Source organism: Amaranthus tricolor, chromosome 12 (assembly GCF_026212465.1).
Source record: "Amaranthus tricolor cultivar Red isolate AtriRed21 chromosome 12, ASM2621246v1, whole genome shotgun sequence".
Taxonomy (NCBI): Eukaryota; Viridiplantae; Streptophyta; class Magnoliopsida; order Caryophyllales; family Amaranthaceae; genus Amaranthus; species Amaranthus tricolor.
The window spans coordinates 11906790-11921017 of NC_080058.1; the positions used below are offsets into that span (position 1 = coordinate 11906790).

The window sequence follows — 14228 nt, forward strand, 5'->3', positions numbered from 1 at the left end:
GGATTATGCATACTCCGACTTTGCTCCGGATTTTAGTCGAATTTTTATTTTCAGTCCACCTCCACTCGGAGTCGGATTATGCATACTCCAAGTTTGCCCCGACTCGGACTCTCGGACCTCCAACGGAGTCGGATTATTATCAAACTTTATCGTTGTGATATTGTACTAATGATTTAAAGCATACGAAGTTAACAAAATATATTTTTCAAATACAATTTAACGTAAAAATATGTACTTTGAATTCTTGTTTAACATGAGAAATATTCCTAAAACTACAATTTAACAAGGGAGTTCGGTTTTAGTGGGGCGAGAAGCAGAGTAAATCACTAGAAGAGCTTAAGAGGAGACTTACGACTGCACCTGTGTTGATCATGCCCGACTGTGGGAAAGCATTTGAGGTATATTGTGATGCATCGAAAGAAGGTTTGGGATGTGTGCTAGTGCAGGAAGGCAAAGTAGTAGCTTATGCGTCCAGGCAATTAAGGCCACACGAGCTGAATTATCCAGTACACGACATTGAACTAGCAACTGTAATTTTTGCCCTGAAGTTATGGAGACACTATCTCTATGGAGTACCATGCAAGATCTTCACTGATCAAAAAAATTTATAATATATCTTCACTCAGAAGGAGCTGAATATACGACAAAGGCGGTGGCTGGAAATCATTAAAGACTTTGAAGTTGACATAAATTATCATCCTGGAAAAGCAAACAAAGTGGCAGATGCATTGAGTAGAAGGCCGAGGATATCTGTAAATGCTATAATGACGGTACCTTGGGAACTAAACCCAGAAATCCAGAAGTTAGATCTAGAAATTGTTCATCACTATCAAGTTGTTAAGTATTTGGGAGCAATGACTATACAACAGAATTTGTACGAAAGAATTATAGAAGCACAACAAGAAGATCCCGAGATAATCGAGTTAATCATTCGAGTTCAAAGAAAAGAGACATAAGCGTTCGAAGTAGGTGAGAAAGGTGAACTAAGAATGAACGACAGATTGTGTATACCACACAACACAGAGTTGAAAGAAGAGATTTTGAAAGAAGGACACCAAGGAATGTTTCACTTACACCCTGGTAGAGATAAGATGATTGAAGAATTAAGAAAACTATTTTGGTGGAAAGGTATGAGAAAAGATGTAGCTGAATTTGTGTCTGACAGAGAAATTATAAGATTACATGGAGTACCGAGAACAATTGTGTCTGACAGAGACCCAAAATTCTTGTCACGATTTTGGGAAAAGTTGCAAGAAGCATTCGGATCGAAGCTATGTTTAAGTACCGCATTTCATCTGGCTACTGATGGCCAAATCGAAAGAACCATCCATACATTAGAGGATCTTTTGAGATGTTGTATTCTTGAATATGGTGGTTCATGGGAACATAAATTACCTTTGATAGAGTTTTCATACAACAACAGCTATCAAACTAGCATCAAGATGGCACCAAACGAAGCCTTATACGGGAGAAAATGTCGAGTGTCGTTGTGTTGGGATCAGATGGACCGAAATGTGCCTGAAGGACCAGATCTTATTCAAGACTCTATTGATAGCTTGAGCGTGGTGCAAGAGAACATAAAGCTAGCACAAAGTAGACAGAAAAGTTATGCAGACAACTGTCGTAGAGCTTTGCAGTTTGATGAAGGTGATAAATATTTCTAAAGATTTCACCAACGAAAGGAGTCCAACGCTTGGGGATAAAAGAGAAATTAAGCCCTAAATTTATCGGACCTTTTGAAATTTTGAAAAGAATAGGGGAAGTGGTATACGAACTAGCTTTACCCCAGTTAAGCTAGAGTTCATAATGTATTCCATGTTTCTCAGTTGAGAAAGTATATCCACGACCCATCACATGTGTTAGTTCACGAACCCCTCCAAATTGATGAAAACCTAACTTATGAAGAAAGACCAATTAGAATTTTGGATCGTCAAGTGCAAGAATTAAGGAATAAAAGAATACCTCAAGTTAAAGTGTTATGGTCGAACCATCATGTCGAAGAAGCAACTTGGGAAAGCGAAACTGATATGTGAGAACGCTATCCTCAGTTGTTCATTTAGGTTCAAGTTTCGGGACGAAACTATGTTAAGGGGGAAGAGTTGTAACAGACCTTTTTTCTTAATCTTGAATATATTGAAAAATTTAATAATCGTTTCGTTTTATTATTTTCTTTTTAATGCCGTTTCGAATTTTTTTCCAATCGTTTTTAAGTTCTTGATTTTATTTTATATATAATTTATTTCTCTTAAAATAAATTACCTAAATATTAAGTCTAGCTAAATTACCTATAATAACTTAATCTTTTTATTTCCTATATTAATTTATGTTTAATAATAATAAAGATTTAAAAAAAAGTGTAAAAAATCTGGAATTGGCGGCAAGCTTAACTAGATGCCAAAATATTAACTTAGTTTTATCTTAAGGATAAAACCAAGAAGAAAAAAATATCTTGGAGTAATTATCACTTTATTACTTGCCCATGAAGGAAATTAAATAATAGATAATTTTGCAAATCTAGGCCAATTTAAGACCAAGCATACCGTGGGTAAATGAAAAAAAGAGGGGAAAGAAATAAAAAATCAGAAAATTAATTCACAAAAAAATAAGCTAATTCCTAAAAAAATTCTAAAAACACTAGAAAAATTCTTGAAAATCCTCAAAAATTTCCTAATAATAGTATATAGTGTTAATTATAGAAATTCAAGGGGAGGAAGCTAATTTTGTGCTAAAAATTCTACAAAAAAGGAATTTAATTAATAGTGAAATTATTAAAGGTATAAATTCTTAGATATATTTATTTACATAAAATTATGCGTATAAATTTTATATGTGTTTAGTATATATAAATTAAATTTTCTGGAAGTTTTTGTGAATTAATTCATTGTAATTTAATTTATATGATTTATTCATTGAAATTGCCAAAAACCACATAATCTGAAATAATATAAATTAAAATGGTAAACATTAATATTTTTAAACGAAACTTTTTCTGTACATATATATATATATTTATATATAAGATATAAATTTTGTATTAATTTCGTGAATTATAGTTGAGTATAAATATTATTATTAATTAATGCTAAAAAAACGCATAAAATAAGGAAATTCATAAATTTGGGTTAAAAATAATTAATTCTGGAAAAAAAAAATTATTTTAGTGTTACTGTATTTTCTTTTCATTTAATTTATTTTTTGTGAAATTTTGTGATATTTAAATTTTAATGAAATAAATTAATAATCTAAATTGTTATTATAGACGAAAAGAAAGAAAAAATGAAAATAATTAAAATTAATTTATTTTGGTGGATAAGAATATACACCAACTCATTTAATAATAAGTTATTTATTTTAAAATATTTCGTGTAGATTTTGATCTTAAGGAAATTAATTATTCATGTACTACATCTAAAACTAAACTATTAAGAAATTAATTAAATAAAATAAAATTTTATTTTCTAAAAATTTGGATAAATGGGCTAGGATCTATAATAAACCCAATATGTCCTTTTAAAGACTTTTTTTAGTATTTATTTATGATGGAACTATTTATTTTATCATTTATAATAAATAGACATTTAAGAAATTGATTATTAAGTAATTAATAAAGCTTAATTGAAAATTTATCTATAAATAAATAATAAAGACCCATTTTAATTTTTATTTAGTTTAATAATAAATGATTATTTATATGTAAGTTGTTATAAATTTAATTCTATTGTATGTTATTGTAATGTTGCCTTTATATGAAAACAGTAACATGATAATAAAAAGGCTTGATAGTAAGGAAATGTCGAACCATGCTTCCGGCATGTAAAAAACGTGGGACATGTTTTTCGGCACGTAAAATACGGCAAATGTAGTAAGGTTTTTTAACTTGACCTGTGGCTCGAGCAACATTGTACTGGAGGAGTGACGACTCCCACTAAGTTAGGGGTTTTGGTTTACCTCATCCTAACAGGCCATTACATATATCAAACAAAGATCATATGTGTTGCATTCATTAAATAAGTAAACAGATTCCACGCCCTAACACTCAAGTAGAAGTGTTAGTAAATAAGTATTAGTCTTATCCTAGTCAGCTTCTTGTATGGGTTTATATTTTTCTATTATTAGGTTGTTAGGAGTTGTCACAACAGTAACTAACTCATTCTGTTGAGTCTTAGGCTTGTATAAATATCAACCCTCTCATTCATTTGTAATCAATCAATGAAGTTGTAATGAAAAGTTTTCTTTTACATTCTCTTGTTCACTTTACTCTTTAGATTGTTTCTTTGCACAATCTTTAACACATGTCAAGCAAAGAAACTAACAATCATTTGCTAAACATCCTGTTTTGATTTTTTTCATTCTCCCCTCCTACAAGTCAGTTATGAGTTAAGACTTTTATATTTCTTAAGTCAACATACAAATACATAAGAATTGTGTATAAAAAATAAAAGCATTTATTCTAATACCTTAAAAAAATAATTAAAAAAAATAAAAAGAAACTATAGCAAAGCATAAAGAAGAGAATTCCAAATATCTGGGACGCCTGCTATACACCAATGTGTGCAATCACCAGTACTAGCGGTGAGTTGTGGGCTTGCGTAAATTTGAGGATGTGCATCAGGCCTTAACTGTGTTAATAATGATATATCAAGAAATATAGTTGGATTCTTCATTTTGTTCAATATACTCTTCACTATCTCTATTCCTGGACTTGGTGGTGCTGGACTTTTTGACCCCATTACTGGTTGTGTTTCTCTATTGCAACCTTTTGCTTCTGGTTTCCCAAAATCGGTTCCACTTCAAATTTGGAGGAAAAAAATTCCATTTCAATTTTGTGAGAAACTTAATTTAATACTCTATTTACATATCATTATGGATAATTGCAACATGATTGACCGTACAAGATCACCAAATATAAGTGGCTTAAATATTGAATAACTACACAATATATTTAGCATTTTAATATAGAGGATTTGGTATAAAATTATAAAAGATATTTTATATGGTAGCATATACTTCTATGAAATGCTAGTAGTAGCAAATTTTAAAATAAATTCCACATAATAGCATTGTAATATAGTACTTAAAGTTAGGGTAACATTAATGGGCTGAAATATGTTACACTACAAATAAATGTTGAAATGACGACGGCCATGGTGATGAACAGACGACGAAAAAGTGATCGCCATATATTTCGGAAAAATGGCGACGACACTGTCCCGTAGCCAACTCGTCGCCAACCTTTTTCAACATCTCTTTATAGAAAACAGTGTTGTCGACGACCACATCCCGTAGCCATCTCGTCGCCCAAAATAAAAAAAAAAAATTCACTGGGCTATGGCCCTGTGCCGTAGCCAGCTCGTTGCCAAAATTAAGAAAAAAACAAATTTCAGTGGGCTACAGCACAAGGCCGTAGCCAGCTCGTAGCCCTTATTGAACATTTTTTTAAAAATTCTTTTAAGTGGGCGACGACCATGTGCCGTAGCCAGGCCGTTGCCCCTCTCCACTTCATTTGTGGAATTTTGTTGCATTAAAAAAACAATTATTAATACACTAATACGACTAATTATATACTAATTCGACTAATAATGTATTAGTATTACTCTAATACGACTACACAACTAATAATATATTAATAAGATACTAACTCGACTAATAATACACTAATACAATTAATAATATATTAATACTACACTAATACTACTACAAAACTAATAATATATTAATAATGCATTAATTCGAATAACAATATACTAATATGATTAATAATATATAAATATTATTCTAATATGACTACACAACTAATAATTTACAAATATTACACTAATACGACTAATTATATACTAATAAAATAATAATATACTAGTACTACACTTGTACAAATAATAACATAGTAATACGATTAATAATATATTAATACTACAATAATACGACTATACAAATAATAACATACTAATACGATATATTAATACTACACTAATACGACTATACAACTAATAATATACTAATACGATTAGTAATATATTAATGCTACGCTAATACGACTATACAACTAATAATATACTAATACGATATATTAATACTACACTATTACGACTTTAAAAGTAATAATATACTAATACGATATATTAATACTACACTAATACGACTAAAAAACTAATAATATACTAATAATGCATTAATTCGACTAACAATACACTAATACAGTTAAATTATATAAATATTACATTAATACGACTACACAACTAATAATATACTAATAATACACTAATTAGACTAACAATGCACTAATACAGGTATTAATATACTAATACGATTAATAATATATTAATACTATACAAGTATGACTAATAATATCCTAACAAACCTAATAATACAGTAATACGACTAACTATAAAGTAATATGACTAATTATATACTAATATTACTCTAATAATAATAATTAAAATAATAATAATAATAATAATAATAATAATAATAATAATAATAATATAATAAAAACAATAATAATAATAATAATAATAATAATAATAATAATAATAATAATAATAAGTAAGTTGAAGACCTTGTATGGAAAAGAGCATCTACAGCTGGAGGTGGACAAAGCTCATTCTGAGTTGATATCTATACAGAATCAGCTTCATGATTATTTGGGTGACCATACCTTAGCTACTCAAGAGCAGGTTGCTGCTACTAAGGTTCAACAACTAAGAAAAGAGCTTGAAGCTAGTCTTCGATAGAAAGCTAAGCTGAACTGGATAAAATTTGGAGATGATAACATGGCATTTTTCCATCAGAGCATTAATTACAGACTTAGGCATAACAAAGTTGCTTTCATTCAAATCCCGGGAAAGGACATCACAGAGCCTTCTCAAATTCATAAGGCTTTCTTTGATTATTATTCTGATCAATTTTGCTTTGAGGGCAAGGATAGGACTAAGGTTAATATAAATACGGTATATCAGGGCCCCATCCTTTCTGCTCATCATCATCAGTTACTTGATTTCCAATTTTCTCCTTCTGAAATTAAAAATGCGTTATGGAGTATTCCTGATGACAAGGCTCCAGGGTTAGAAGGTTTCAATAGCAATTTTTATAAGGCTGCGTGGGAGGTTGTGGGAGATGATATCATCCGAGCAGTTCATCAGTTCTTTGACAATGGCAAAATGCTAAAGAGTTGGACTATCACGACAATTACTTTGATTCCAAAGGTACATAGTCCTTTATATCCAAGTGACTTCAGGCCGATTTCTTGTTGTCATGTATTGTATAAATGTATATCTAAGCTTATCTGCTCTAGACTCCAGCTTGTGTTGGATTATTTGATTGATCAAGCTCAGGGAGCCTTTGTAGCAGGTCGTAGTATTATGCATAACATTTTACTTTGTCAAGACATGGTGAAGCACTATACTAGGCAAGGGTGTGCGCCCAGTTGTCTAATGAAAATTGACCTATGGAAAGCTTATGACACGATGAATTGGCAATTTATTAAAGAGATGTTGGTGACTCTCAATTTCTCGCACCATTTCATCAAAATCATTATGGCGTGTAATACTTCTATGAGCTATGTCTTGATGATCAATGGGTCTCCTACTAACATTTTTGCAGCAAAACGAGGGTTACGACAAGGTGATCCTCTCTCACCTTTATTTTTTGTTATTGGGATGGAGTATTTGTCTAGGAGTTTGAAAAACATCGTGGGTACCTTTGGTTTTCACCCTCGATGCAAATCTATTAACCTCACACACCTATGCTTTACGGATGACTTGATGATCTTTTGTAAAGGTGACCTTTCTTTTGTTAGGATTATTTGTGAGTGCATCAAGGTTTTCTCCAATACTTCAGGGTTCCGTGCTAATACAGATAAATCTGCAATCTATTTGGCTGCGATAGATACAACCCTTAAGGAGGATATTAGAGACATTTCTCAATTTTCCCTAGGTACACTCCCAGATAACTAGGTGTTCCTCTTTCATCTAAACGCCTTAGCATTGCTAAATGTGAGCAGTTGACTGATAAGATGACCAAACGCATCAGCTCTTGGCAGTGTAAGCACCTCTCCTATGCTGCTAGACTACAATTCATCAACTTAGTCTTGATGGGGATATCTTCTTACTGGTGTCAAATTTTTATTATTCTAAGAAGAGTAATCAACATTGTGAATTGGGTTGCTCACTCACCTAAACCTGGCAACATATATTGGAAAACAGTTTGTACTCCTAAGAAGGTGGGTGGCCTCGGCATACGCAACATCCATCTTTGGAATCAGACAGCAGTGGGTAAAATCGCGTGGCACATTCATATGATGAGGGAAACCTTATGGGTTAAATGGGTTCATGGAGTATATACTAAAGGTGCAAAATGGGAGATATTCAATGCGCAATTAAAGGTAGCTGGACTATAAAGAAGCTTTGTCAAGTAACAGCTCTTTTGAGGCCATGGGTATGTAAGGATGAATATTCCATCAAGGAGGTATATGAATCTAATTTGGGAAATAATCCGAAGGTACAAGGAGGCATCTGGTTTGGAATAGGATATATATTCCAAAGACTAGATTTATTTGTTGGTTAGCTGCTCATCAAGGATTAAAAACAATGGACAAGCTAAAGCATATTGGGGTGGTAGATGATGACATGTGCTCTTTGTGTGGTATTCACTTTGAAACACACACCCATCTTTTCTTTGAATGTCCGTTTAGTCTTTTATGTGTGGCAGGAATCAAGGATTGGACAGGTATAGTTATGAAGCCTTTTCCTCGTATGGACTTTAGAAAGTATGGTCTCTCTCGATCAAAGCAACAAGCCATGACTATGTGCAGTATGGACTGCAGTATACGCCTCCACTATATACCATATTTGCCATTGCAGGAATGAGGCAATATGGAATCACTTTGTGCAATCTCCTCGATGTATTGTCGACACGATTAAGGCGGATGTGTCTCAACGATGTCATGTGTTGAACATCGATCATTTGAAGGAGAATTGATACATTGTGCTGGTTGCGCTTGTAGGCATGCCTACTATACCTATTTGCTGTCTGCAACTGCTTAGTTATTGTATAGGCTTTGTGCTTGCTTTAAAATCTTTCTGTATAGCTTTGGACTTTAGCTGACAAACTTTGTCGGCTCGTTTTAGGCCTCGCCTTCCTCGTATGCACATGAAGAGTCGGATAGGAAAACTCTTCATACAAGTGGGCCTCTTTTCCACACTGATGCGAATAAGGTAAGTTGAGTTCCCTTACCTCGATGTATTTTGTTTTTGCCTGGTGAATGATGAGTTTTTTATTTGCCAAAACATATATATATATATATATATATATATACACATATATATATATATATATACACATATATATATATATATATATACACATATATATATATATATACACATATATATATATATATACACATATATATATATATATACATATATATATATATATACATATATATATATATATATATATATATATATATATATATATATAATAATAATAATAATAATAATAATAATAATAATAATAATAATAATAATAATAATAATATGTTATAAAAACATTGAAGTATAGGTAATAAATATAAAAACAACATAATATAAATCATTAAGTTATGAGTGTTCTAGTGTTTGGAGTGTTGCACCTTGATACTAGAGGTTAAGGATTTAAGCCCTAGCAGCTACAATTATTCGAATATTGGTTTGGTTGCCAAGGGTTCAAGACCCAACAACATCAATTATACAGAATATTTTTTTTAAAACCTGGGCGACGAAACAAGGTCGTAGCCAGACCGTCGCCCCATTTTCGTAATTTTGGAGACGTTTAGGCGTCCAATTTTTATTTAGCGACGACTCTTGGGCCGTCGCCCGGGCCACTTTTTGTCAATTTAGCGATTAAATGGCGATCATGATTGTTGTCGCCATTTTGTTATTTATTTGTTGTGTTATTTGTCCTCGTCTCTTCCCTTAAAAGTATATTAAGATTTTATAGTTAAGATTTGCTACCACTGATGTTTCATAAATATATGTTGTTATTATATAGAATATCCCTAAGATATTTCACAACTTAACGGCCAATTGAACGTTTTCAGCCTATTAGCTAGCTTGAAGTACAACATTACTATGCTATTTTGTGGAATTATTTTTAAGATTTGCTACCACTAGTGTTGCATAAAAAATAATATTACTATCATATAAAATATCTCAATTATAAAATGAAGCGAACTTAAAAATAATAATGTCATTTTCACTTCAACCATTCTAGGTGTGGGTTTCCTTCGACATTGTCCGAGACATTTGTTTTAAATATATACGACTGCTCTTGAATGAAATAATCTCAAAATGAGACAGCTTATATAATTAGTTCACTTTAAAATTATAAACGATTATTTTAATACACTAAATATATATATATATATAAATCAGCTTAATAGAGATAATCTCACCATAAAACCGTCTCATTTAATAACTTGTCAAATATATACTCTCAATATCAAATTGTAGTATGATATAATAAGTAAAGTGAAAAGAAAACAAGTTAAATATGATGGGGGAGATTTATCTTACTGATAGTGAGAAGCTGAGATGCCTTGATAAAAGACTTTGGTTACTGATGGATCAACTTCTGAATCGACCCATTTGGCCCAAGTTTCAAGTGCAAATTTAAAAGCCTCTATTCTATCCATATCTTTCACAGTATGATTTCCAACTTGGATGAAATCCCACCTGGAAATGCACATTCAATTATTTTATTATTATTATTATTATTATTATTATTATTATTATTATTATTCAAAAACAAATAGTATTAATTATTAAAATAATTAGGAAAATTCAGACTAGAACATATATAAGACATACGGCTGGTTAGGGGGCTTGTAAAACCACCAATGCCAACTGTCGAACACAAGCAAGTCATAACCCTTCCATGCTTTTCCACCCTTTATAGAGTCTAGCTTTAATATTCTACCCATTTTTTCCACATCTATGTCCACCAGAAATTGATGCCATTCCATATCTATTGTAAGATTATAATCCTGATACAATCAAAAATAAACCATATTTTCTCAATACTAATTAAATATATTAAAACAACGTCAAATTTAGTAAAATAAATTATATATCTAAATATATTTACTTAATGATACTTTGTGATCAAGATTTAGTCGAATAATAAAGATAAAATTGTATTTACAATCTTGATCTCTCATATGTTGTTCAAATGGAATATAGTCGGAAGAATGTCAAGTATACATTTGATTGATAAATATTATAATTATTGGTGAATACAAGATATACTAATATAAAGGTGGGTTAAAAGCTTATCTCCATGGATATTCCTCTATAGTATACTCAAAAATTATAAAAAATACATCATAAAAAATATACATTATGACGAACCTAACGAGATTTCACATGAATATATTATATCTTCTAAATATGTTTCAAAAACATTAATCAAAATTTCAAATGGAAAGAACATCAGAAAACGGTAAGAATAGGTTACACATTTTAATATTAAAATAGTTTTTGATGATCAAATGACTCGAGTAATGAACTAAGTACGACCGGAGACTAAATTCCCAAAGCTATAATCAACTTGAATTAATCAAAAGTATGTATGATATATATTAAAGAGGAATCCAGCATGCAAAAGATGACTTACAAGAAAATTAAAGGAATAAATGGGCAATCGCTGAACCAAGCTATAATTAGACATAGGGACAGCAGCATGAAGCATACAGGTGAGGGATTGCCATTGATCCAGAATCAGAGAATCCCCAACGAACAGTATTTTCTTGTCGCTGAATCTTCTCAAGAAGTCGTTTGCATCAAACCTATCATCAAATAATATATTCACTTCTCTCTTAGCTAGGCCTAGTAATCATTGGATTAATTTGGACAAATAAAAATTAGCCAACTACACAAATATTCAAAAGAGGCCCGATTCAATATTTATCCGAGTTTATAACTAAATATGACTTGACCCGTATTTACAATTACGTAAAATTTAACATACGTAGACACAATATCTCGATTTAAAACTGATCTAAATCACTTAAGCTCTAATTGACCTAATAATTCGAATGAAAGTTAATATTGTCTGATATAATCTTTTTATACAAAAAGCCAAAATAAAATAAACTTGTAGAACACATAATTTATTATTGACTTATTATTTTGAATTAACCATCAATTATATGAAAGCGACACAAATAAATATTAGAGGTATATTATATATTTATGAGTATAATCGAAAACTTAAATACTATTTGATGCTTATTTGCAAACGACGATGATAGTTAATCGATAATCGATTATATAGATTAATGCTTGAAATAGTTGTTTTTAATAACGATATATAAAATATCAAGCCTATTGCGAGATATGTTTTTGTACATTGTTAATAATCCAAATATTATTTTTGATTTTAAATTGCAATGGAATACCATAAAGTGACTTGTGAAATTTGTATACTTTGATTTTAAATTTTTCATAAATATATATATATATATATATATATATATATATATATATATATATATATATATATATATATATATTCCAAAATCATATAATCTTTACGTTTTTTTTTTATTTGTCCATTTATTTTTTGCACGTATTTTAACGTAAATCTTGAGCTTTAATCATCATAAAAAATTTAAAAATTATATATTAAAAACTTGCATTTAGATAAATCTAACAAGATCTCATAAATATATTTTATTTTGAACATATACTTCAAAAATCAAATTTAAATTTGCAGATGATGTTTGCTATTAACATTAATTAATTGAATATCAATTTTTTTAATATGTATTTATTTTTATGTAGTATTGCAAAATATGTTGATAGAACAGTTATACCAACCAAAGAATGTGTACGAAGCCTAAATTCTTATTTGCTAGCTAATATGACTAGGATACAAGGAATGCGATTCCAAACCAAAATTTTCAAACTAGCTAAGACATGTAACAAGTTTGTTAGTCAAAATATTATTTCGATATTTTTATATTGTGAAAATATAAATATTTCTCTTACAAATTCTTAAAATAAGTATAATTAATGAGAAGTGCATTTTAATAGAGAATTTTTTATTTCAATAATCACCATAAGCTACTTCAACAATACCGTATTCAAAATAGCTAAAGTTTGTAATGTTTAGTTATAATAAAGGGTGACTATTAATCGAATACGATATTAATGAGTGTATACATCCAATTCGATAGTTTAATAACTAGAGATTTTTCAAACATGTCTAATGATATGATATTTGTACGAACTTATAACTGAATTCGACTTTAAAATGAATTTATAAATATGTACGAACTTATAAAAACAGTAAATTCTATTTAAAACTGATAAAATGACCGGAATAAGCCCAAAATGAAAATACTTTTAATTCTTCATAATTAGTAGAATGGTGATTAATGTTAGTAAAAGACATATATTCATTGTAAATGGTAAGTTAAATATTTAATGAAAGTGTCAAAATAATAATTATTGTAATTTCACCCTTTTCCTACATCAAAAAATTAAGAATTTGCATCAAAAGTATATTAGTTATTTGAATTCCATATTAATTAATTAATAAAACTAAAAGCACAATGAAATTGAGAATGGCATTTAATTAAACAGTAACTCAATAAAGGAACGTTTTATTTGAGAATTTATAATAATTAAAACATTTAAAAAAAAAAAATACCTGGGAACATTGCATTCAGTAGGCTGCCATCTATAACCAAGGTAAAATTTGTCAGGTCTACCATTCTTCTGGCAATCAAATTGTGTCCTCAAAAATGGACAAATAGCAGAGTTATAGAGCGGATAAGAGGGATCGAATACCCAACTTCCCTCAAAAATATTGCAGGAATATGAATTTTGAAGCTTTAAAAATATTAAAAATATAAGAAATTCCCAAAACCCCATTTTCTAATAAATAATTTTTGACTAATACAGAGTATCAAAAGCCCAAATGTTGCTTTTATAATGGAGTACTTGATATGCTGTTAGTTGGGACTTAAGAGAAATGGTAAATTAAATCTTTTATACATGGAAAAATTATTACCAGAATCAACTAATTATTTGAAGAATTACATTTGTTTATATTAAAAGGATTATTTTCTGAATAAAAAGGATTTCGTATGATAAGCTTCTTTGTTTGGAGGATAGTGTTTTCAAGGTATTGTTTGAAAGAGATATGATCTTTGTCTTTTTACACTATCAGATTAGATGCATTCT

The 14228-nt window shown here is 30.0% G+C and overlaps 1 protein-coding gene across 1 annotated transcript; it reads right to left on the reverse strand.

The window, feature by feature from the left end:
• Positions 1–4168: 4168 nt before the first annotated feature.
• On the reverse strand, positions 4169–14228 carry LOC130797353 (protein trichome birefringence-like 41). Its single transcript, XM_057659946.1, has 5 exons — positions 13693–14228; positions 11653–11824; positions 10848–11023; positions 10554–10712; positions 4169–4788 (listed from the first exon to the last, which is right to left on the reverse strand). Exons 1-5 carry the CDS (start codon positions 13914–13916, stop codon positions 4491–4493), a joined length of 1029 nt encoding a protein of 342 aa, XP_057515929.1. The 5' UTR covers positions 13917–14228; the 3' UTR covers positions 4169–4490.

Excerpts from the sequence above, each read along its gene's own strand:
- LOC130797353 (XM_057659946.1), bottom strand. The coding sequence starts at position 13,916 with ATGGGGTTTTGGGAATTTCTTATATTTTTAATATTTTTAAAGCTTCAA. Across the intron at positions 11,024-11,652 it reads TTTATTCCTTTAATTTTCTT|GATTATAATCTTACAATAGA; the intron begins GTAAGTCATCTT and ends TGATTGTATCAG. Across the intron at positions 4,789-10,553 it reads ATCTCAGCTTCTCACTATCA|TGGAACCGATTTTGGGAAAC; the intron begins GTAAGATAAATC and ends CCAAATTTGAAG.